Source organism: Protopterus annectens, chromosome 14.part0 (assembly GCF_019279795.1).
Source record: "Protopterus annectens isolate FY-2018-M chromosome 14.part0, PAN1.0, whole genome shotgun sequence".
NCBI classification, from domain to species: domain Eukaryota; kingdom Metazoa; phylum Chordata; order Ceratodontiformes; family Protopteridae; genus Protopterus; species Protopterus annectens.
In genome coordinates, this window is record NC_056748.1 from 315,300,463 (window position 1) to 315,328,149 (window position 27,687).

Below are 27,687 nucleotides of genomic sequence, written 5' to 3' on the forward strand. Positions count from 1 at the left end.
TCAACATCTAATGTATTTATTTGGAACTTGTAGTCTATTTTATGAGTTTATGGGACTTACATTAATTGTTCTTACACTTCTGCTAGGAAGTTTTCCAATATTATATCATGAAATGAGGTGGCAGACATGAAGATGCATTGGCATTTAATTTAAGTTGTCAAAAAAACTCCCAAGCTTCAACCCTTTCTTTTCGCATCCCTAAAGGAGGTAATATCACAATTGTATGTTGCTGCTTAATAACCATATAGCAATCAGAAATATTTTAAAAATTAGAGCTATGCTCTAACAACCATGTCATTTTATTACAAATATAGTGTGTGTGTGTGTGTGTGTGTGTGTGTGTGTGTGTGTGTGTGTGTGTGTGTGTGTGTGTGTCCATGCGTGCATGTGTGTGAATAGACTCGAAACATCCAAACATCAATGATCACAATGTCGACTGCAAAATGTCAACAATGCAAATGTTGGCATACAACAATGCATGCTCTGAACAATGTCCTAAGAGCATGCAAAATTAAACATGAAAAAAATTCACCAAATTATTTTTTGCAAGGAGACAAGCCCACTTGTGCCTCCATGGCTCCTGCTAATTATATATAGTAAATTAGAAATCACACAATATCAGTGAAAGGGCATATTCCCCAAACCTGAGAATCATGCAGTCTCACTCAAATGTTGACCATCTCCTTACTCAGCCGAATATTGTTGACTAAACAGATGTCAACCAACTATGCTGTCAACAAAATTCAGTGCTCTCATATGTGTGTGTGTGTGTGTGTGTGTGTGTGTGTGTGTGTGTGTGTGTGTGTGTGTGTGTGTGTGTGTGTGTGTGTGTGTGTGTGTGTGTGTGTGTGTGTGTGTATATATATATATATATATATATATATATATATATACATGTGCATATATATATATATATATATATATATATATATATATATATATATATACATATATATACACACACACACACACACACACACACACACACACACACACACACACACACACACACACACACACACATATATATATATATATATATATATATATATATATATATATATATAAATTTAGTTAGTTATTGTCATTTGTTTACCAGTTAAGTCTGAAACTGATAATTTCATCCATTTTCAGTGGAAGCTCAGTGAGAAAAGCTGTATAAATATAAGAACAAAAGATGTATATACATGGGTGAAACCTGACATCATTTTACAGTATATGGAATACAGAATAATACACATATACCATCAATAAAAAAGATAAATACAAAATCATCCAGAACTGAAAATGTTGATATGTTGTGAGTGAGTTTGTTACTCATAAAGCCAATATTGAGTAGAACATTCAAATAGTGGATACGTGGGAGGAGAGGAAGGGAGGAGAGAGTGATAAATACGTATTTTTTAGAGATAATATGTGATGTAGATATGGGAGGCAGGAGAAATAAAGAGTAAAAACAAGATTACGAGTAAGAGAAATAAAACAAGGACACTGAGAGGTAGTGTGTATATAACAGAAAGATGGCCATGGCAGTGCAGCTAGCATTGTCACCTCACAATAAGAGGTTCTCTGGTTTGATTCTCAGCTGGCATGCCTTCTGTGCGGTGTCTGCATGTCCTCCCTGTGGTCACATGGATTTCCACCGGTTGATCCATTTTTCTCCCACATTCCAAAGATATGCAGTAGGTGGATTGGACACTCTAAATCGGCCATAGTTGACAGTGTGTGTGCAAGTGAGTGGTACAAATGAACTACTGTGGCAGGGCTAGCCACCCCAGCAATGTAAACCTTGGCTTGAGATGCTTGTCACTACTGAAGTGACACCCCGACTCCAACTGCAAAATGGGAAAATAGGTTGAGGATGGATGGATATATAAGTGTGTGTGTGTTTGTGTGAGTGTGTGTGTTCGACTGTTTAATATTGACTAAACAGCTGGTTGATGGGTGTCCAAAATTAAACATTTGCCAGGTATTGGGGAATATAGCTTTACCCCATGTTTGTAGAATCCTGGAGTAAGTATAGATATAATTAGCAGAGGGCATGTGTGTGTGCTTGTTTAATTTTTATTTTTTGCATGCCCTGAGTCTGCTTCTCTGTGCATGCATAGTTGCTTTTTGAAGTTCACAGTTTCAAAGTAAAGATTTTGATGTTAAGCATGTCGATGGTGGGTGTATTTGAATTATACAAAGACACATTTGTATGTATACACAAACAGACACACACATCCTATTACATTATCGAAGTTCTGAAACTCCGAACACCATAAGGTCGAAACCTTATGTTCAAAGTTTCAGAACTTCGATTAAGTAACAAAAAAAAAAAAAAGAAAAGAAATAAAATCTAGCAAACAGGGGGGCAAGCTCCCCTGCACCCCCTGCTCTTTAAATATACCAACTCCGAGATCACAATACACTGCGGAAAGGAAAGATTTCCCTTTACAAGAGTTACTTTTTGTTTATTGTTTTTTATTTTTTTTTTGTTGTTCAAAATGATAAAACTTCGAATATAGAAGTTCGATCTTCTACTGTTTGAAGATTTATAGTTTTGACAACATAATAGGAACCCCCCCCCCCCCCACACACACACACACACACACAGACACACACACACACACATATATATATATATATATATATATATATATATATATATATATATATATATATATATATATATATACACTCACAAACACACCATGCACACACACACATACACACACACACACACACACACACACACACACACACACACACACACACACACACACACACACACACACACATATACATCATTCTCAGTGCATGCAACAATCTTAAAACAAAATTAAAAATAAATCATTGTTTTTTGCAGCAGGGCAAGTCACCCTGCAACCCTATCCCCCCAAAACCCCATGCTAATTATATATATTTTACTCCAAGACTGCAAAGTTTCCAGGGAAAGGGCAAATTTTCTAACCTTGTGAATCTCCAATTTGCTACTTTTCTTCTAAACATGTGATCATCATCTGTTTAGTCGAACAAGTTGTATCGACCAAACAGATGTCAGCAAAAGTGCTCTTCAACACAAGTAGCACCTTCCAGATGTGTAACATATATAGATAGATAGACAGATATAGATAGATATCATTGCAACTAATATTTGGAAATATATGGCAACTTTAACAATGGTATGTAATTTGGGGTCAATAATACACACGGTTTATTATGTACTTTAAATACTGTGATTCCCTGGCTAGGATATCAGTTCTGAAGAATTCCTGAGAAATATTGGTTGAAAGTGTATAATTTTAATAAAGGTTGATGCTTCTATGAGAAGTTTGCAATGTTTCTTTCGTTTATGGACTGTCAGCCTGGTAAGGAGAGATATCACGGGATATATCTTTTGGGCTCTAAGGGAAGTTGTTCGTGTATTATGTGATTATTCCTTGATTTCATGGACTATCAACCTGTTTAGGAGCTTTATTACGTGATACATCTTTTGGGCTCTAAGGCTCTAAGGCAAGTTGTTCGTGGACTATGTGATTACATTATCTAATTTCTTTGACACCTATTTGACTTTACCAAGACTACGATATCACAGACACATCTTCGGGCCTTGATGGAGCCTGATTTTTGAAGTATACAACTACAGTTGGTGACATTTAATAAGTATAGATTAATGAGGGCTATTCAGTAAAAACATTTTTTTCGTATTATGTCTATACTATGTTACTAGAATGAACACACCTGGTCTGTGAGTCCTTTTACAATGTATTATACCATTTTGCCTTCGGGCTGGGTTTGGTTCTAAACTACGTCAATACAGTCTTTGTATATTTTTTGGCTCATATACTCAGGAATTATTACTGGTATATATGTGATCTGTATTGAGGGGATTTGAGTTGGGTTTTGTTTCAAATTATATTACTACAGTTTTTGTATACCACATTACTACGGTTTATTTAGTATGTTCATGATTTTTATTATTAGCCCAGACACTTATGAGTAACTATTAGCATATATGTGATATATATTGAGTGTCATACCATTCAACTCTTGGGATATACATTGTTAATATTTTATATTATCATTGTTATATGGACATATTTGTCCTGACCTCTCTATTTTTGGTGACTTCACAGTATTTGCTACAATTAGGCATTTGACACTATAGGTGACATGTATAAATAATATCCTTTCTCAGGATCTATACATTTTTTGATGGATGTATATGTGCTTATTTCTAATTACCATTGATTCCTTTTGGAAATCTAGTCTGGTTGGTGTATTTTTGTATACTGTTTAGGCCTTCTATTATGACTAGATATTTTTCTGTCCTGTTTTGATACATTCCGTATTATTCATATAAAGGTATCTTGACTTTATACATATGGTCATAGGATATTTAGGTTTTGAATTGCATCATAAAAACTTTTTTCTGTACTTTTATGGATATTAGCATCAATATTTAGTCCAATTGGTGATTTGGTATTAGGATTTGGTTTCTTTCCTCCTGACCCTGATACTATTTGTTCTTATACACAGCTGTTTTTTGTGATTCATTTATAATTTTCCAGACTTTGAATCAGCAATTCATATTTATACATTAAGTTTTGTCTGTTCTTGTTTGGATCTCTTGTTCAGCCCCTTGAATATACAAGAATACATTTTCTTATTAGGCTATAACTGATATTTCTTATGTTAAGTATCCTTGATAAGATTATTGGTATTGCTTTTGTAGTCTTGGACGCAGCTTTCCTCATTTACTAAGTGGGAATTTGTCTGCTGCTATTGTCCATTGTGCTTTTTTAGCTGTTGTGGTTCTGTCTATGGGTAACCATTATTGACAGCTTCTTAATATATACTTTTGGTCTGTCGTGGTTCTGTTTATTGGAAACCATTATTGACAGCCTTTACTAAAAAGTTCTTTGACATAACCATCACCAATTGTGGTTGTAAGAATGGATTTATCTAATCTCATTTCTGGTTTGGTTGCAGATAGAGAAGACCTTGGGGTCTTTGGTCTAACTTCTCCCAATAATGGGAGTATTGAGCCTATAGACACAACAAGCCCAGAGGTATCATGTCAAAATTTAATTGATGATTTAAATAAGCAGCTCAGATTATTGCGAGCAAATGTGTGGCACAGCAAACTCTTTAAGGCGTATCAGGCCGCAAATATTACCCCTAGGGGGTTACGTATACGTACGATCCCCCATGTTAATAGTATGGATGATGAGTTGACCAAAGAATGGTCTAAAATACAACAGGAAGCCACTATGGCCTTTGTTGTAGAACTGTATAAATTCCACAATCGTGCAATTGACAGGGGGCTGACAGAGATCATTGCTTTAGCAGACAAATTGAAATCTTTTGAACATGAACCCTCATTTGAGGGTAGGTTAAATAAAGTAGCTTTGGATCTTAAAAAATATGATGCTGAATTGAGGTCTAGAAAAATGAAAAAAATTGCCAGGGACCAGGAGGACTATTCTCATGGGAACCCTTTTACACATCAGACTAAGCATGTGAGGTTTAATAATCCTCCTGCCTCCACTATGAAAAGGAAGAGACCTAGGTCCATTTTGCGCAAACATTATACTGATACAACCTCATCACTTGAGGACACATCGTCTGGCACTGACAACGAATCCCTGGCAGCATCAGGGTCTCCTTCTCCCAAAAGAACATCTGGGATTGTCCCTTTAGGATTAAACGTAGACGTGGGGGTGCAAACATAGGAAAGGTTCAAAATATTCAAGGGTTATTGGAAATGGCCTTGAAAAACTGAATGGTGAAACTAACAACAATGTGTTAAATTTGTCAAATGTTGATTTATCTCCTACACATATTTCTGTCTTAAATAAAGGCCTCAGTTTTATACCTGGTTTCATGATATCTGAAGATGCACTTGCTCAAGATTTAATGAATTTTTGTAGACTATTAAATCTCAGATTATTTTTTGGTGACTCTGATTGTAACCTTGATAGTGGTAAATTCACATACCACAAATCCAGTTTCTCTCCACCCATGCATGCTACAGTTCACCAGTTGCAAAATAGCGTTCTCAAAGACCTACATTTCTTCAGTTCTGATGTTGCCTTTAAATACAACAATATTACATCTATTGAGAAACAGGCTATTTTTGAACTACAGAAGAATAAAAATATTGTAATCACCACAGCAGACAAGGGAGGTGCTGTTGTTATACAGAACTGGACAGATTATGATAATGAGGCTCATAGACAGCTTTTTGATACCAGATACTATTCTTATATGTCTGTTGATCCTACATGTAGACTTATTAAATGTATAAAATGCTTTCTTGTGGATGCCAAAAATCAGGCAATTATTACAAATGATACATTGTATCAACTAACTATTAATGATTCAAATGCCCAATACATTTACTTTTTACCCAAAATTCACAAGAATGCTACCCATCCTCCGGGCAGACCTATAGTATCTGGCAAAGGCTATGTTACCGAGCCTTTATCAATATTTTTGACTAAATACCTGAAACCTTTGTTACCATCTATTCGTTCTAGGTTACAAGACACAACCAGTTTTCTACAAATAATATCAGATACACAACTTGAAGCTGATTGGCTTCTATGCACACTTGACGTTAGTGCACTATACACGAACATACCACATCAGGCAGGATTAAAAGCTTTGGCCTATTGGTTGGACATCACAAAGTTGTATAGTCCCAAATTTAATTCTTTTTTGGTTGATATGGCTAGGTATGTGCTTACATGTAATGTCTTCTACTACAATGATCTGTGTTTCTGGCAGACTAAAGGGACCGCCATGGGGGCATCGTTTGCTCCTATATATGCTGACCTCTTTATGGCTTATGTCGAAACACAGATCATTTATGATTCCATTAGAAATATATATCTATCTGATATGGATATATGGAGACGTTACTTAGATGATGTGTGGCTGGTTTGGAGAGGTACTGAATCTGGGCTTACAGAATTTGTTTCCTATCTTAATAACAATGAATGGGGATTAGTCTTTACGGAACATCATGATATCAATAACATAACATTTCTGGATGTCCTTGTACATAAGCTCCCTGATGGCACCTTGGAAACAGAGATATATAGAAAGTTCCCACAATACAACTCCCTATTACATGCTTCCAGCTACCATCCTCCACACATAACAAGGAATATTCCCAAATCTCAGTTTATTAGAGCCAAGCGTATTTGTTCGAAACAGTCTACATTCTGTCTCAATCAATGTGACTTAACAAACAGGTTCAAACAAAGGGGCTATAAAGTTGGCAACATATCGGTTGCCAAACATCAGGTGACTAGCATGCAGAGATCTGATCTACTTCAATATAGGGATCATGCAGGTACAGCATCGCAAACATTAAGATTTACTACCACTTATGCTCGGAATACTAATTGTCTTTTAGATAGTGTCTGTAGACACTGGAATATTTTACAATCTGATCAAATGGTTGCTAACATTATTCCAGACAGATGCACTTTTTCATACAGAAATGGAAAAAATCTCAAATCTTATTTCAATCACTATAAATATAGTGACAATAAAAATTTTGTATCAAAACAGACGACCATATCAGGGAAGACTTTACAGGGATGCTTTCCATGTGGCCATTGTTCTAATTGCAAATACATTAGCACATCCAAAGTTTTTTCCAGTAGAAATTGCTCCTGGGCCTTTGACATAAGCTTTTTTGCTAATTGTAGTAACGATTGGGTTGTCTACCTGGCTACATGCAACTGTGGAGCATTCTATGTAGGGCAGACGTCTCGTCCCATCAGATCACATATTTCTGAACATATGAGTAACATTAAACACAAAAAACTGACAAATGCTTTATATAAACATCAGTTGATGCATCCAACTGCTGAATTTAAGTTCATCATTATTGATATAGTATATGGAAACCGTACAAATAAAACTGGGTGGCATAATATATTGAATAGCAAAGAGAAAAAGTGGATCATAAAGCTTGGGGGTTTGTTTCCCCCTGGACTAAATGAATATTTATGAGTATTCAACCAATGGGTAATGTTTCTTTATTATTTAAACAGCATGTGTTTTTCTGAATTGAATCTATACACTGAGGAAGGCTGTGTTGCTGTTCCAGCCAAAACCGGTTTGTTTTTTTGCTGTATGTATCTTTGAATACAATAATTTTAGTCACTCTTGCTGGCTCTTGTTTTTTTGTATGAATTTAGTATTGTGAGCCTTGCATTTGCTCTCGTGCAGGGGGACTTTGATTATTGGTGCAGCTAGCATTGTCACCTCACAATAAGAGGTTCTCTGGTTCGATTCTCAGCTGGCATGCCTTCTGTGTGGAGTCTGCATGTCCTCCCTGTGGTCACATGGATTTCCACCGGTTGATCCATTTTTCTCCCACATTCCAAAGATATGCAATAGGTGGATTGGACACTCTAAATCGGCCATAGTTGACAGTGTGTGTGCAAGTGAGTGGTACAAATGAACTACTGTGGCAGGGCTAGCCACCCCAGCAATGTAAACCTTGGCTTGAGATGCTTGTCACTACTGAAGTGACACCCCGACTCCAACTGCAAAATGGGAAAATAGGTTGAGGATGGATGGATATATATGTGTGTGTGTGTTTGTGTGTTCGACTGTTTAATATTGACTAAACAGCTGGTTGATGGGTGTCCAAAATTAAACATTTGTCAGGTATTGGTGAATATAGCTTTACCCCATGTTTGTAAAATCCTGGAGTAAGTATAATTATAATTAGCAGAGGGCATGTGTGTGTGCTTGTTTAATTTTTATTTTTTGCATGCCCTGAGTCTGCTTCTCTGTGCATGCATAGTTGCTTTTTGAAGTTCACAGTTTCAAAGTAAAGATTTTAATGTTAAGCATGTCAATGGTGGGTGTATTTGAATTATACAAAGACACATTTGTATGTATACACAAACAGACACACACATCCTATTACATTATCGAAGTTCTGAAACTCCGAACACCATAAGGTCGAAACCTTATGTTCAAAGTTTCAGAACTTCGATTAAGTAACAAAAAAAAAAAAAAGAAAAGAAATAAAATCTAGCAAACAGGGGGGCAAGCCCCCCTGCACCCCCTGCTCTTTAAATATACCAACTCCGAGATCGCAATACACTACGGAAAGGAAAGATTTCCCTTTACAAGAGTTACTTTTTGTTTATTGTTTTTTATTTTTTTTTTGTTGTTCAAAATGATAAAACTTCGAATATACAAGTTCGATCTTCTACTATTTGAAGATTTATAGTTTTCACAACATAATAGGAACCCCCCCCCCACACACACACACACACACACACACACACACATACACACACACACACACACACACACACACATATATATATATATATATATATATATATATATATATATATACACACACACACACACACAGACACACACACACTCATATATATATATATATATATATATATATATATATATATATATATATATATACATATATATAGACTCACAAACACATCACGCACACACACACACATACACACACACACACACACACACACACACACACACACACACACACACACACACACACACACACACACACACACATACATCATTCTCAGTGCATGCAACAATCTTAAAACAAAATTAAAAATAAATCATTGTTTACTACAGCATTCAACCTTCCTCATTACCTAGAGGAAAACAGTTTTGGTACTTCCTTTCCTCACTTGCTTAGAGAAAAACAGCTCTTGTACTCACTTTCCTCACTTATCTAGAGGAAAATAGTTTTTTATTCAGGCATGTCCAAGGGTCAGCTCCCAGTGTTCTCTCCTGTCTATCTGATGAGTCTGGGCATCTTGGGCAATGTAGAAATTGCCTCATGTACACAGACAACCCTCTCTTCCTACCACCCAACACTACAACCTGTGAAAGATTCACTTATCTAGCCAAATTGGAGGTAAAGCTTTCTCCAACCAAGACTGAACTTGACAGTCAAGAGGAGAAGGTAAACACTTGCACCACACCACACTCATCACATAGTCTCACTAAATCTACACCACCAAAATCCACACATAGAAACACAAAAACATTCGCGGAGGCTCTCAGTAATAATCTGCTCAAGCAACTGAGACCTCTAAAGCAGAAATGCAAGCAACCTCCACCCCCCCAACACAACTCAAATGACACATAGCCTGCAGACTCGATTTGCCACTCAACCACAGCCAATAAGGCAAAACAACGTACCCAACACACTAGTCATAGGTGACTCTGTAGTCAGGCACACTGATGTCCCATTCACCAGGCTAAACAAGGAGAAGGTTACTGTCAGCTGCCTGTCAGGTGCCAGGATCTGCCACATAACCCACTCACTCAGGTCACTCCACAACAAGTACAAATATGACTCTGTCATTGTCCATGTTGGTGTGAATGACCTGAGACATACCTCCCTGGACTACATGAAAAGAGACATGGAAGAGCTCTCCGATCTTGTAGCCCAGGCAGATATGACCCTAGCCCTGAGAAGCATTCTGCCATTACCCAGAATGATGCCGCAGTACAAGGACAAAATGATTGACTTCAATAATTGGCTAAGCTTCTGGTGTCATTCTAAAGAGATCCAGTATCTGACTGCCAGGGATGACATGGTCGACAGACCACGATGCTTTGCCAGAGATGGCCTGCACCTGTCCCCCCTGGGATTCCGGATATTGGCTAAGGTTCTTACCGCCCCTATAGTGCCTTTTTTATGCAAGGTTCAAATGACAAATTCACCACCGTAACAGGAACAGGCAAGCAAAAACTGAGGGTGATGCTTCTCAATGTTAGAAGTCTAAATCTTAAAATGCAGTCACTCAAGGCACTCCTTAAAATGGAGAACATCGATATCTGTGCAGTGACTGAGACCTGGTTCAAGGCTCCAGAGAGCACCCCTGCACTACCAGGCTATAACTCATACCACACTTTTTGGCCATGTAACCTGGACCAGAACACCAAAGGCGGGGGTGTGTCCATATTCATTAAGGATATCCACACCTCCAGGCTAGTTGCTCAGCATAATGCAGCTAAGGTTATCCAAGTGCAACTAACTCTGGGCAAAACTGCAATCCAAATTGTAGCTTGCTACAGATCCCCCACCATGCCCCAGGATTCCCACTCCTCTTTCTTGATGTACTGTAAAATATTAGGGTTCAACCAAACACCCTAATAATGGGCGATTTCAACTACCCCACCATTAACTGGGAAAACTACTCATGTACCAACTCCTTTGCTCAACACTTTCTGGAATTCATAAACTCCAATGCCCTGGATCAACTTATCCACACCCCCATCAGGGGCAACAATATCCTAGATCTAGTCATTACCAACATGAGTGACCGGTGTTCCATACCTGAAGTCAACGCCTCATTGGTCCGATCCAACCTTAAGCTAATTACTTTAGATATCCACATCCTGTCCCCACCCCCCATTAAGGAAACCATGGTAAAAAATTTCTCCAAAGCCAACTTCATGCTTCTTAAGACAGAAGTACTGAACTTCATGACACCCATGCAGATAGACAATACAGTTACGACTACTGAATCCTACACATTTGCACTTTATAAGTACTTACACGACTGCATGGATTGTGCTATCCCAAACAGAACCAAGACACTATCCTCCAAAAAAAGGAAGCCAATCTGGTGGTCCCCTGCCATAAACAAACTGTACAACAGAAGGAAGAAACTGTTGCAAAAGAGAGTAAAATCCCATGAGTGGAGGAGCTCCCTGGTCAGCCTCAGTAAGAAGCTGCAATCCCTGATAAAATCCTCCAAAGCTAGTTACGAAAACAAAATCACCACAGATTCTAAAGACAGCCACAAAACATTCTGTAGCTATGTCAAGAATCTCAATGGCAACACTCAGATCTACTCTCAGTTACAGCACAATGGCACTAAATATACAGACCCAACTGATATTGCCAACATCCTGGCAGATAGGTTCAGTGCTAACTTTACCCCCCTCTCACCCCCTAAAGAGCCCATCTCAATACCGGAACAATGCAAAGTTCCTGTGATCACGGCTGCACAGGTAAAAACCACACTCTCCAAAGCCATGAAGACAACATCCATGGGACCAGACAACATCACAGGCTGCATTCTACATGAACTACAGAACAATCTGGCACCCCACCTAAGTATCATGTTCAATCAAAGCCTCACCTCAGGCTTTGTGCCTGCAGAATGGTGCACAGTGATGGTTATCCCACTCCACAAGGGGGGAGCCACCAAGGACCTCGGGAACTACTGCCCCATTAGCCTGATGAGCCTGGTCTGCAAGGCCATGGAACGTATCATCATGGAACTTATAAACAAAGACAGTGGTAATCTCCAAACTCTGGACCACACCCAGTTTGGGTTTGTAAAAGGCACATCATGTCTCCTACACCTGATAGACTTCTTTGAAGCAGTCACCAAAACCGTAGACAAGAGTAAGGTGGTTCACACAGCCTATCTAGATCTTGCCAAGGCTTTCAACACCATCTCCCACTCCAGAATTATAGATAAACTCACTAAACTAGGTATAAATCCCTATGTCACAAGATGGGTTAACAACTGGCTCACTGACAGAACCGACACTGTGAAAGTAGCAGACTCCAAATCCGACTTCAGACCATTGACAAGTGGAGTACCACAGGGTTCAGTCCTGGGTCCTCTCCTGTTTGGTATCTACTTCTCTGAAGTACAGGCTAACACAGAAGGTCTTTGGCTAACGTAGTTTGCAGATGACTTCAAACTAGGAGCCATAATCGAAACTCCTAACAATGTGAACATCCTACAAAAGGGCCTCACTGAGACAGATGCCTGGTGTCAAAACCATGGCCTCAAGCTCAATGCCAAAAAGTGCATTGTCATCCCCTTTGGTAAAAACTATGTACCCATGAACTACAACATAGGCGGTAGTATACTTAACACCGAAAGTGTGATAAGAGACCTTGGGAAAAAGGTGGACAGTAGTCTCTCCTTTGATAATCACATCACCACAGTAGTCAGGAAATCCTTCTATGTGGCACATCTCATCACAAAAGGTTTCTCATCCAGAAAAAAAGAGGTAATTGTTCCCCTCTACTCATCACTCATTAAACCCATTATAGAGTACAGTGCCCCTTTTGGTATATACCTCACAAGACATCTATAACAACTGGAAAGGCCGCAGAAATACCTCACAAAGAGGATTACCAGCCTCAATCAGATGCCCTACGCAGACCGTCTCAAAAAACTCCAGCTTTACTCCGTCGCATATCGCCTACTCAGAGGTGATCTCTGCCTAATATAGAAAGCTATGACAAACCCAGACTTGTTGGACATGCTCCACTTAAAGAAATCCCAATCCCTCCAAGCTACACGCTCTAGGGACCTAAACCTTGTCCCCACAATAAACAGAACATGCTGGAGGGATAGATTCCTGTCCCAGAGATTTCCCATACTCTGGAATAAACTACCTATCTATATCAAACAAAGCTCCTCACTAGCACTCTTCAAGAAAAATCTTGATGATTGTATGTAAGCTAGGCTATTCACCCCGGGGATCACTTCTGTGGCTCTGCTCGACAGTGGCACAGGAAAATAATTTTCTTGGGTGGCAAAAGCCAGGGTACCTTTTTGGCTGGGCTTGTATAGGCCCCAGGGCTGATAGCCTAGTACCTACCTATGAACCTATGGCTTTACACCAACATTTTACTCTTTCTTTCAAGCTGCATGTTGATTCTGATGCAATACTACCACCATAAAGTTTATTCCTTAAAATGTTAACATTAACAATAAAGATAAATGAAAGTATTGCCCACATCACCATGACTAAATGTACGCTAACTCTGAAATAGTTAAACTTTCGAGTCATGGGGAAAACATCATTACCCCCAGAGTTCTGTGATCAAAGACCTTTCAAAGTACATCTGTGATCACTGAAGCACTATAAGGTGTGACTAAATGGAATTCAAACAAATGGGTCAGACTAATTGAGTTTTAGCTTTACCAAACTTGATGTACCACTCCTCTCCTGAATTCTGGAGGAAAATGTCCATGCTTCTCTATGTAGAAACTGCCAAAGGCATTCTGGTTCCACTTACTGACTTAACAACGTATGACACTGTTTGATGGACATGTTACTGTCATTGGCATTGCTAAATATGTGCATTATATTCAGGAAGGTATACAGTACATGCATGATTTAGGAGATGCTCCTGACAGAACAGTATCATTTGTAAAACGTAAGACAATCATATTAAGTTGGCCTTGGAGAACATAATATACAATGCAGATAGCAGATAATGTTTCAAACTGCAAAATATGATTAGTTTAATGCATTATAACATGCCAGGCTGGTAAATAGTCTTTCATTTTCTGATAACTGCTATACCCACTTGAGTGTCACAGGGAAACCTGCACTTGTCCTTTCTCAGGGTGGGTGCTAAGCAGTGAAACTAATGTTGGATAGGATGCAATCTATAACTGGATGGTTATGAACACAGACACAGACACTCAGAATCAGAAAACTAATGTTGGATAGGATGCTATCTATAACCAAATGGTTATGAACACAGACACAAACACTCAGAATCAGAAAACTAATGTTGGATAGGATGCAATCTATAACTGGATGGTTATGAACACAGACACAAACACTCAGAATCAGAGTCACTTGCAGAGAGCACATACACAGGCAATTTAAAGGTTCACTAGTTCACCTACAGCATGCTTATAGGACATGGGAGAAATGCAGATGACCCAGAAAGTCCCATGTAGGCACAGGGGGGGAAATATAAACTCCGGACTGAAGTGCTCCAGCTGAGAACGGAACGGGTGGACTAAGCATTGAAAGACAGCAGTTCGAAGTAGTGAGTCACTATGATTCTTTATATAACAAACAATATGTTCAGATTTCTCTGTATTTTAAATATTTAGGCTGAATTCCTGGTTTATGTCTGAAAAATGTCCCTCTTGTATAAATCCACCTACTGGTTATTTAATATCAAATAAGATCAATGAAAATACATACATAAATAGGAAAAGAGCTGCATCACAGGTACTAAGAAACCTTTACTCTGTTTATTGATGTCTTTGAGTCCACCTACTGGTTAACTAACATCAATAAGTAAAATCAATGAAATATTTTGTAAGAAAAGAGTTGCATGACAAGGATAAATAAACTGTTGCTGCTTTTATTGATTTCTTACCTAAATTTATGCTATTCAACTGTACTTTTATTGTACAGTAATCTGAAAAAAGAAACTATGCTAGCAGTATTTTCTTAAATAGTATCGTATTTTAATGAAACCAAGAAATGAGTCAGGGCATACTGAATGTAAAATATTCAGCAGACTATAATGGAACATGTCAGCATGCTAGTTGACCTTTTAGCCTTTGACATAGTCAATAATCTCTGTAGAAAAGTACCCTTTTAACAGTTAGAGTACCGGGTAGTTGTAAATCTTTTAATATTCTAAGTTTATGTACGTACAGCATTTGTGTGGTTCTGCTTTAAGATGTATCAAGAATGATTGAAGAGGTCCAGAGAACAGTTCTGGAAGTTGTTTATCGGTGGTCTTAGTTTTGAAACAATAGAAAATACCTTGTGGAAGTTCTATGAGTAATGGAGAAAGCTAACAGATTATGTGGTTATGAGGGATCCTGCAACAAAGAGGTCAAAAGGATTTTGTTTTGTGACATTTTTGTAATAAATCAGAAGTAAATGCAGAAGTGTAAGCTAGACCACATACAGTTGATGGCAGAGTGGTGGAGTCAAAACGAACAGTAGCTAGAGAGGACTTTGGAAAGCTTGGTGCTCACGTTAACGTAAAGAACTCTTTGTTGGAAAAAATCAAACCAGGCACAGAAGAACATAGTCTAATAGCGTACTTTGAAAGATATGGTTCAATTGAATCAATAGAGATTCCAAGAGACAAACAGACTGGCAAAAAAAGAACTTTTTGCTTTGTTACATTCAATGACCATGAGCCAGAGGACAAAATAGTACTGCAGACATTCCACTCTATCAATGGGCAGAACCCAGAAGTGAGAAATGCTTTGTCACATGAAAGGATGATGAATATAAATGCATATAAGTACAACAGGATGTCCTGGTGCAGATCCTAGAGGAGGAGAAAACTTTGGCACTGGATCAGGGGGTAACTTCAGAGGCAGACTAGCAGATGGTTATGGTAGCGGACCTGGCTATGGAAGTGGTGCTGGCTACAGCAGAGGTCCTAGAGGCTGTGAAGGTGAATCTGGTTGTGAAAGTGGCCCCAGGTATTCTGATTGCTATGATGGCTATGGTGGAGGTCCAGGAGGACCAGGAGCTGGTGGTCAAGAGGGACCAGGTTATGGAGGTAGAAGTGGAGGTTATAGTGGAGATGGCCCTGGATATGGCAACCAAGGTGGCAGCTATGACTTTGCTGGTGATAATTACAATGATTTTGGCAACTAAAATCAACAGTCCTTACAGTATGGGCCAATGAAAGGTGGTAATTTCTATGGTGGCAGAAATATGGGTGGACCATATGGAGGTGCTGGCAGTAGTTGTGGTGGAAGTGGTTATGGAGGGAGAAGCAGTTACTAAGACTCAACAGCTGTGATTTGGGCTTCACTGAATATATAGAAGAGAATGGAAGCCCAGAGATAACAGCTTCAAGTTGTCAAAATAAGCAAAACATTAATGAGATTGTTATCTAAGTCATGCATTAATATACAGTGGTTATGACAGAAGACACCAGAGCAGATAACAGATGACAGATAGCCATTTTGTGAATGTATCCAGTAATTTAAGTACATTACCTTGGTGTGGAGGAGTACCTTTTTGGAGACAGTTTCTTAGGCTTTAAGTTTCTTAAATGTCAATTCTTAGTCTAGAAGCATTCTTTTTTTTTTTGATATATCAAACATGTAAGTTTCAGGTGACCTAGAAAGCATTTTTAAGAAATTCTGAAGTTTCAAAAAGATTACTGAAGATTACAGTATTACTAGAAATGTTATTTTGAATTCTTCAGTGTGTAGTCCAGAAGCTGTTGTACATTTATGATTTAATAAGATATTGTTAATTAAAAAAAATATAAATGGGGATACTTGGTATTAACATGGCTAGGCTTGTAGAGGCTGTAGAGCCACTAGGCCAAGTAACCAGAAATGGTTACCACAAGTGTTGAAATGGACAACTCTTATGGTAGCCTATATGAATCATCCTGTGTTGATGAGTTTCATTATGATATTTGGTGGGACTGAGTTCGATAGCTTAGCAACAGGGACACTGTTTAGGGAGTTGCCCTATTGTTTGTTTAGTTTAGATACTTGTAAGAGATTTAGAATCTGTGATATCAGGTTTCTAAATGGAACGTATCTTTTGACCATGGTAGACGTAGCTGGATGTATATTTGATGTACATAGATCTTGTGTGTAGATTTTACCTGAGTAAGTGCCAGAAGGCATTATAACTCAAGATAATTATTGCTTGAAGAGCTTTACATTGTTGACTTTTAATGAGGATTTGTAAGCAGTTTTGCTTCTTTGTGGGGTTGTTTCTGGAATATTAGTAAGAATAGATAAGGAGTATATTAGGCTTGCTAGGAATAAGGTTTTCACCTGAGCTGTTTCAGTTAAGCTGTGTTTTAATTTATGGAGCATGCCTAGCTTTTTAGGGGTTTTAGAGGTGACCTAGTAACCATGCTTCTCAAAGTGTAGTCTGTTGTCAATAATTATACCAAGAAGTGTGTCATGGGAAAATTCTCCAGTTTATATATTTTTTTTTTTTTTTTTGAGGTAATGGAGATTTCAATTGAGCCAAATAAGAGTAGTTTGATTTGCTGGCATTAAGTAGAAGTTATTACTCTGTGATCCATTGTTCACAGTTTTGGAAATTATACAAGTTATGTGATGTAGTTTGGTAATGGAGACTGTTGAAGTGATAACAGTAGAGCTGTTAGTATATGGAATTAAAGTGGCCATTGGAGTTTATACATATAACTGGCAATGTATCGATCTTTGTTGAATTCCTATTTTAGTGGGTAAGAATTCTGAGAGATTTTTTGACCACTTGATAGCTTAGAACTGATTGTGAAGATGGCTTTTGAACCAGGTTAAGATTTTAGCGGTTCCTATTAGATGACCAAAAACGCATTCTTTCGAATGCGTCTAGGTCGAACTTGAAAAGACGAAAAGGCAAAATGACGAAGCGGCAAATAAGCAAATTCTTTCCCTGGGAAAGAAATCACTTGGCCGAGTCCGTTACTTTGCCATTTTTGTCACTGTAGTGCGATCTCGGAGTTGGTATATTTAAGTAAGGGGGTGTGGGGGGTGTGGGGGGCAAAGCACCCTATTTTGTGTTATAAGTGTTTGTTTGTTTTTTTGGAACAGCGATTTTTTTCCCTTTGATTTAATATATACCCGATTTTAGCTAATCTTTGGAAAACAGAGTGTCAGATATAGTAATGAAGGCCTTTGAAAGGTCCAGGAATAGAGCAGGTCATTCTTTGGAATGATTAGTATTATTTAGGAAGGACAGCAGTGCAGTTTTAGTGTTGTATCCTGGCTGAAGTCTATAATGGGTGGGTGAGAATATTTATTGTATTTATGTAAGTATGTATATATATATATATATATATATATATATATATATATGTATTTATTTGTTTGTGTGTTTATTTTTGTGAGGTGGTGTAATAGTTGTTTTTTATATATTTTCAAGTATTTTTACAGGGACAACAAAATTAGCTATTGGTCCATATTTACACAGGCTACATTGAATCCCACCTGTGTGAGTAGGTATTATGTAGGATTTCTTGAAAGGGTAGCTTGTAGAGTTAAGTCATGAATCTGTTAACAAGTATTGCATTTGGGTATGTAATAGTATCTCAGGCAATTTGAAGATAGTCTAAAGGAAAGAGATTATGAGCTAACGAGGCGGGCTTTAATTTACTTAATAATGGTTTAATAACTAAAACAATAATGGGCTGCAACAGAAATAAGCCAGGAGTGGGGATCAGTGGAAAAATAAATGGTATTTGTCTTATATTGGTGAATGATGATACCTGTTGAGTCGAGAAAGCCGTTTTTAAAGGTTGTTTCTATATTTAAGTATGTTTCATCTGGGAGTGGGCTGGACTTTTTGCCCAGGCTTTAGAGGTCTGGGGTCTTTTGTCCAGACTTTTTATTGGGTAGAGTGTACCAGATATCTTTAAAGTAAACTGCAATGTACATCTGACAGTGAAAGAAAAAATATGGTATAAGCAGGAACACTCATGACCTCTGCAACTAATAGCTATTTTTTCTTCTGCAACTAATAGTTGTTTTTTTCTTTATAACAACTTCATCATCTAATTTACCCATATCAGTAATTTCAAATAGTTACCACAAATATTTCACTACCATTACATAATGGCCTATCACCTCAAATCTACTTTAGCTTGGCTTCAATAAATTAGGACACCCATACCTCCAGTGCAGGATATGCTCAAAAATTCCTAGACTTAATAAACAAAAGCTTCCTTGAGCAGTTGCAAAACAAACCTATTAGAGAACATAACATTCTTGACCTGATTCTTACAACTTGGGCCATCTCTTGCACTCCTCCTTAACCTGTGGTATTTTCTTTCCATCAAACTTGTGACCTTTAAATTCCTAAAAGTCCATACAGCAAACCCCACTGAATTTAAGGATTAAAATTGTTCTAACCTCAACCTACTCTATTATGGAATATGAAAATTGACTTATGACTGCATCACCCCTGACCTTGACACAACAGCAAGTTTCACTGAGGAAATTCTGCACCCATATAAAAAAAAATTCTAGAGCTAACAGTGCCCACCAGAACCAAGTATCACGGGAAATTCACGAATAAACCACCCTATTATTATAAATAAACTAGAACAAAAGAAATAAACTCCTTAAATCACATAGCAAAGTCAAAACCCCACTTCTCAAGGAAAATATCAAAGGCATTGAAAAAACAGAAATGAACAACACTGTTGGGTGCACTAAAAACATAAAATTAGTCTCAAAAGAGTCGTATTGTCACTTTTGGTACACAACCCGTTCTCTTATTATACTGCATAGACAGCACTCCACTACAAAACAAAAATGTAGTCAGGGACATAGATTACCTATATTTTGACCATCATGGGACAAAGGTTTTCAGGAAATCATTTTAACATAGCTAATTGCTAAATTAATATATTTAAGGTCTAAAGAGATAATCACTCCCTTATATTCAGCATTGATCTAACCAATTTTCAAGTGTAAGGCTCCCTTCTGGATGTATATCACTAGACATATCAAACAGTCAGAAAGACCTCAACAGTTCCTCACTAGAAAAGTTCACAGACCTAATATACCTAAGCTATCAAGAATGTCTGAAAGCTCTAGCCCTTTATTCAGTGTCTTACAGATATTTGAGGGGAGATCTCTGCTTCACTTATCACTCCATTAGATGCCCAATTCTGAGTTTCCTGTATCTCTGCCAGTTCAATGGCTCCAGCAATACTATAGCCAGAGTCCTAGATCTTCACCAAGAGATAAATAAACATGGTGAATAGCTGGGTTTATAATCCAAAGCCTCCCAATCCAATGGAGTATGCCTCCTCTGCATGTTAAGCAGTGTGATTCACTATCTTGCTTTAAACATAGCCTAGATGACTGATTGGGCAAGTTACTCTAGGACTGACTAGTATGGCCATTCTGGAGAAGGGAGGTGTGATTTGAGGTAGGGTATTGGCAAGGCATAAAGGTCATAAGATTAATTTGCCTTGGAATATATGTCAGTCTATATATCTCTTACCCTTACCAGAAAATGGCTACTGAGAAACAAAAATGCAATAAATGATTCCCATTGTAATGGGAATGGGCTGAATGCTGATGTCAAGAGGCTCCAAAAGGAAAAATTAAAAATTATTATTCTAAAAATTATCCTCAAATTTAAGATATCTGTGCCAGACATTCAAGAAAAAAAAACAGAAATACAGATGGACATTTTGTCATACAGTCTATATTTTTAAGAAGTAAGTCACGGCTAATTTATTTATTTATTTATTTTTTGATTGATTGACATCTGATTACTGAGAAAGTTCAACAGGGTAGAACCCATTTTCAGAGGAGGCCCGGGAAGAAAAGCTCCAAATTATTACAAAATATTTTAAGAACAATAATTTTACAATCGTCAAAAATATAACAAAAAATCTGCAGTTTAAATAATTATAACAAATTAGGTATAATATAAAAACATTAGTTAAGAATCGATACAAGGTATATGGCAATCATTTAATATTTAGAGAAATTTTAGACAGTTTGTAGAGAAATTAAAGTTACATTAGTCTGATACAAAGAGGAATTGCATTATGAACTGAGGGAAACAGGCTTATGGTATATTTAGAGAGAAAGTTAGGGAAGAGAATTTGATAGCAGTAAAAAAGTAAGTGAAGAAGGGATAGTAAGGAGGTATAAGGAAGGAAAATGTACTAATGTAAAAAAGGAGTGTGTGTGTGTGTGTGTGTGTGTGTGTGTGTGTGTGTGTGTGTGTGTGTGTGTGTGTGTGTGTGTGTGTGTATGTGCGTGTGTGCGCATGTGCGTGTGTGTGTGTGTGTGTGTGTGTGTGTGTGTGTGTGTGTGTGTGTGTGTGTGTGTGTGTGTGTGTGTGTGTGTGTGTGTGTGTGTCTCAATGAACACTCCAAAGCAACACACATCAGATTACTGGAATTGTAAAAACCCTAAATATAAAGCAAACTGGAGATACTGAATTTCCTTGAATACCCAGGCTTAACTCTTCTGGACAAATAGTTTCAGGTACATGATATATTGCTCAGTTTGAAACTTGCCTTTGTCTCTTCATTAGACTTTCTAAGAAGCAGTGGAAAAATAGATTCATATGTATGCTCTACTCTGAATAGTTACTGGTATTAAGATATCCAGGGAAAAGGCCAAAGCCTCACTCTGACAGAGATTTAGAGTATGACTGCAGAATACATAACAATAAATAAGTAAAAACACATAGTGAGCAGCGCAGATGTAATATACACCAAGTACCAATGCTAAATTCATATTTCAGTCAGTTTATAAAGAAATACAGGGATAAGGCTAACTCTCATTTCAGATATAGTTGTGCAGTTTGCCTGCAGAAGTGATATGTTAACTGTTCACCGGCAGGCAGTGTAGGCACAGAATTATTCAGCTGAACTGCTCAACATAAATAACAGCAAAAAATGCTGTTCAGGGATATGCATGATATGTAGCACAGCTGTTCACAAAGTCTGCTATAAATCAGGGTTTCTGGGTTACAGTAGTGAGAGATAATCCTGTACAGTCAAACTGGGCTAGTGCTTTGAATTCCATAGTGGTAGTGTAGCCAGACATAAGCCTCTAATCCAGCAGAAGGATGCCTCATAAGCCTGCACAATACCTTATACGGCTGCCTTTTTGTATGTCTGTCTGACACACACACACAAACACACGCACACACATACAGATGCACACTCAATTTTTCAGTCTTAAAAGTCAACAGAAGGAAACAAGTGAGACTGAAAAATTGCAATGCAAAAGTTAAACTCATAAAAGTACATTATAGAGTTTATTGTCAAAACAAAATTCTTATATAGTACCCATCAAAAGTATAATTCATGCTATTCAGAAAATATTTTTGCCAAGAAAAGAAGGGAAGAGGAAGTTTGAGAGAGTCTATAAAACAGAAGTTTATTGAGAGCCTTCATTTATGTTTATTAATAATTTTAAATGTAGTTAAAAGCTGATGTAGTAAGATCAACATCATTAGAAAATCACATATATTAATATCTTTGTAGTACAGTGAACTACCAGGGCTAAGAACGATCCTCAGAATGCTTGACTTCAACATTTAAAACTGCACACCTTGAACGGTGAGTATTACACAGTAATTCAGAGATTGCAGTACCTTGGACAGTGTCCTTCTCCGGGACAGAACCATCTCAAAGTTATATAAATAATTAGTAGTGGTGTGGGCGCACAGAATCTCCCATGTCATGGGGTTCAGGAGGGCAACAATGCTGCAAAGAGTTTTGATGTTTGCTACTGCATGTAAAAGTCACATGGAAATGTTTGCACTTTTGAGTGTCAAACGTATGTGTCAACATGTAGTCATGTAGTCTGTATAACATGCCCATCATTTTAAGTGATACATAAAACATATTTACTTTAAAGCAACAGATAAATGAGTGAATGGATGAACGGAGTGAGTATCATAAATGTGATATTAGCTAGGACATTTAAAAAATTCAATATGGGCAGTATTAGAAATCATGATACTAGAAAAATGCATTTAGCCAGCTATTACGTACTTAAAACTTAAAAACTCAGCTGCTTGAATGCTAAAATATTTCTCCTCCATAGACTGCACTGATAATTTAGTTATTGTTTTCATTTTGAGTACATTAACAAGCAACACAGTTTACAAAATCAGGCCATAATACAATTATTATGTAATGATGAAATCACTAGCCTTTTTTCAGTATGTTGTTATTATTTCCTGAGTAGTGAACTTTGTGAAGCGTATTAGTCTTTTTATAGCAGAACATTTGAAACTGATTTATGCAGCCCAACTATTATAAAGGCCCTCCAACTTCTTTAGACAATCATTTTGTTTACTCTTACCAAGTGATATACACTCATCCCAGAAAGTCCCATGGCTTTGGAATATATCACAACTAAACACAATAAACTTTCCTGGAATCACAACTTTTAAACAATGATTTAATAACTTTATTGGCCTGAGCACATTGGAATTGCTGGATTTTAACTCCTAATCAATTCCATTTTAGAGTGATGAAGCAATTACTTTTCCCATAAAAGTGAATTAAATAAAACTAAAATGTTATTACCTGTAGAAGAGCTAATCTGTGCCAGTATACCTAAATAAGAAGACAAAGAAAAATGAGTGTAAAAATGGCATTACCAGGGTTCATAGTTTTCTGCAACATCTGTTTAGGCTTCCATGATAAAGATTTGCAATTTTTTATCACCCAGATATCAATAACTTCAACTATAAGTGCAAACTGTGTATCATGTATAAAATAAGGACATTTCATATCTGAGTTTCTGTTTACAGTCCATTCCAAATAAAAATGAAATAAAAATATACAATGGATATATTGAATAACTCGGTTCATAAATAAACAACATGGCTTGATATGTTCTTAAAACATTTATTTAATTCTTTTCCACTGATTTTAGCTAGATGTCACCTTCTTATATGCATGGTCAAACTTTGTGCAACAGGTTTACTTAAGCATCACTTATTCAGTGTATGCAACTTCGGAGAATGATAGCAAACATTTCTGTTTATTTTCTTATTTTCATAAACTTGTGAATGTGAAAAAAAAACAAAGATTAGAACGTACTGAAAAGGAAAGATATAGATCAGATGATCAAAGAACAACTTATTTATTGTCTGTTTTGATGGCTAAATTTATACAACATTCTAAGGATTATGAAAGCAAATGCATACCCACTTTTGTATTATAAATATAAACCGCATTTTCCCAATAACGAAGTAATTATTGTATTTATTTCTGCTGCAATTCTTATGAAAGTTTTGTAAAGCAGTTTCTAGATCAGATCTGCAGTTGGTGAAACATGTCATGATTTTATTTAAACTTTTAATAAAGTAGTTATTAGTGACTAACCTTTAACATTCGTGAGATTTGTTTGCCTTCCTGATACTCTATTAATATTACATGTATTGTTAAGTAAACATATCTGTGAAAGCTGTTCTTAAAACTAAGATAACAGTTTTTGAAGCATGCAGTCCTTCATGTCACTAATTACTTTAGAATACACCATTAGCCCAATGTTGTACTCATGTTGCTGTGACAATTCCTTCAACTCATATTTACTTGGATTATTTAGCGAGTTAGCATATGAATGTATTGCTGTAATGTCATCCAGACCAACTGTAATGCACAGCAGAAAATATTTTCACTCAAATCTAACTCAACTTTTTCAAAAACACTTGAAAAGCATTTCCTTCAGTTACAGCTTTAAACCTGTAATAAACCCTCTGTACATCATAATGCAATGATCAGGACATCATTTCACCAACCCTCAGGTTCAGCACTACTGATACCTTAATTTGCACCATACCTAATTTGGAAGGAAGGAAATTAGTATTTGTACCCATGCGTGCATGTGCACATGACAGCACATACATCCACACCCACAGACGCACAAATTACCATCAGTTACAACTCTTCGCATGAATAATAATTACTGACAAGTTTATTTCAGCTGGTTGCTGTGAGAACCAAACAGTGCAAGCCATATATATATATATAATTTCTGGTACTCACAAACATTGGGAAGTGTTGCACCCCCCCCCCCCCCAAGTGTAATGTCCTCACTATTTAGATCAGATCACAAAGCAGTCTCCTTTGAAATAAATACAAAGCTAGAACCCCCATCTAACCCCATAACCTTTAAGAACTTTTATAAGGTTAACTACCTCCTATTAAGCAATGGCATAACTAATTTCCAAGCTCCTCTAAACCCAGAAACTACTGAAGCATATGTGGAGGTGTACACTTAAGCACTGTACAGCCATATAAACAGCTGCATAGAAACGGCAGTAGTAGACCAAAATAAACCCAGATCAAACTGCAAAAACAAGCCACCCTAGAAGCACTCTGATATAAATAAGTTTAGAAAAAAAGAATGAAAATCCTGTCCAGAAGTAGGAGAGAACACACATAGCAGGGCACACTCTCTAATTAGTTTAAACAAGTAAATCAGAGGACTAGTCAAGTCTTCAACAGCCAACTTCGAAGCAAACATAGCCCCTCAAGCAAAGGATAACCATAAGGCATTTTTCAGTTATGTTCTCTATCTTAAAGGCAACACCCAACAGTGTGCAGAGTTAGTTGTAGACAGCACCACCTGTACTCAGCTAGAATATTTAGCAAATTTGCTGGCAGATAAATTCAACTCAAGTTTCACCCCCTACATCAGCTCCTATTACCTCAAGGAAATACCTTCACCATTCATCTACAAGTTATCACAAAAGAACATGTCATCACTGTGCTCTCAAAAGCTAAAAGCATGACTTTGATGGGTCCCAACAGTACGGCTGTAATATTTACCATCAGATATTGGTTTGCAACAATATTGATGGAGGCACCGTTAGGTTTAGGTTTAGGTCCCTGGTTAGATAGTTAGTGCAGACACACTCCACATTTTAAATGGGATTTTATATGGAGGTTGAGAGTTTATTTGTTAAGTTTTTAAGTAATTGCAACACATGTTGGACATTTTTTGCACAATGTATTTTTAAATAGTAGATTTTACGTTATGTTTTATGGTATATATTTTTAAAAGTGAGCGGGGATGGTACATTGGAGGGGGGTGGAAACGTCATGTGCCCTTTGGTTAAGTATTTAACATGTTTCAATGGTACTACAAAATATTTGTAACTCTGAAGAAGCTCAATAATAACTGAGCGAAAGCGCTTGGATTTATTTGTTGGTGTTGTTTTGGTACTGTGGAAATCAAAGGTGCTGCTTTTTTACTCATTTCGAGTGAAGACATCATTATTGTAGAGATCCGGTTCCTGTGGCTTTGGACACGTTTGTTTCTTGGTTTTGGTTTGCCTTGTGTTGACATTTTGGGTCCCAACAGTATCCCAGAATGCCTCTTAAATAGCTTGAAACATGACCTATCAGGCCCACTAGGATCTCTATTCAACCACAGCCTGTAGACAGGCTTTGTCCTTCAGGGGATGGCAGCAAGGGGCATCCCTCTAAATAAAGGGAGACTATCAACAGCCCTATGAAATTACAGACCAATATGTCTGACTAGTCTCATATGTAAAATCATGAAAAGAATAATCATGGACCTGATAAACAATGACATAGGAAATCTCCAAACATCGGACCCAACCCAGTTCGGATTCATCAAGAGCAGGTTATGCCTGCTTAATCTGGTGCACTTCTTTGAGAAAGTCAGCAAGGCCGTAGAGGAGGGTAAAACAGTGCATACTGCCTACCTTTACCTGACTAAGGGATCTGACACAGTTCCTCACTTGGGTATTGTAGATAAATCCAAAAAAAATTGGCATAAAGCCCTATGTCACCAGATGGATATCCAGATGGTTTATGGACAGGACACATTTGGTTAGAGTGGGGGAATCCAGATCCAGCATGAGGCCAATTAATATTGGTGTAACACAGGGCTCATTGCTGGAACCTCTCCTATTCGGAATATTCTTCTGTGAAGTCAAAGCTAATGTAGATGGCTTTTGGCTGTCCAAGTATGCTGATGACTACAGGTTGGGGGCAATCATTGAATCCCCCATTCAATGACATAGATATCCTTCTTATATAGGTTTGACACAGACAAATAATTGGTTACAGAGCCATGGGCTAAAACTAAATGCAAAAATGCATAACTATATGATTTGGGAAGTCAGATACCCCTGCAAATTACAACATTGATAGTACACTGTTAAGAATGGATCCAGTAGTGAGACATCTATGTATACAAATAGTAACTTGAACTATGACCACCATGTGTTCATGGTAGCGAGGAAGTCCTTCTGTGTGGCCCAGCTTATAAGTAAAGACATGGCATCCAAATCCACAAAGATTATAATCCCACTATACTCAACCATCATCAGACTAATAACTGAGTAAATGCACCTTTCTGCATGTACTGGAGCAGGCACTTGCAACAA

General features: G+C 37.4%; 1 protein-coding gene and 1 pseudogene across 1 annotated transcript in view; one reads left to right on the forward strand and one right to left on the reverse strand.

Moving 5' to 3' along the window:
* Positions 1–27,687, reverse strand: part of LOC122788658 (deleted in malignant brain tumors 1 protein-like) — a 1,289,564-nt gene that overhangs the window by 1,238,406 nt on the left and 23,471 nt on the right. Inside the window, exon 2 of the mRNA XM_044055554.1 lies at positions 23,846–23,875. Coding sequence (XP_043911489.1) covers positions 23,846–23,875 — 30 coding nt within the window. The remainder of the gene's footprint in view (positions 1–23,845; positions 23,876–27,687) is intronic.
* On the forward strand, positions 4,941–16,575 carry LOC122789109 (annotated as a pseudogene).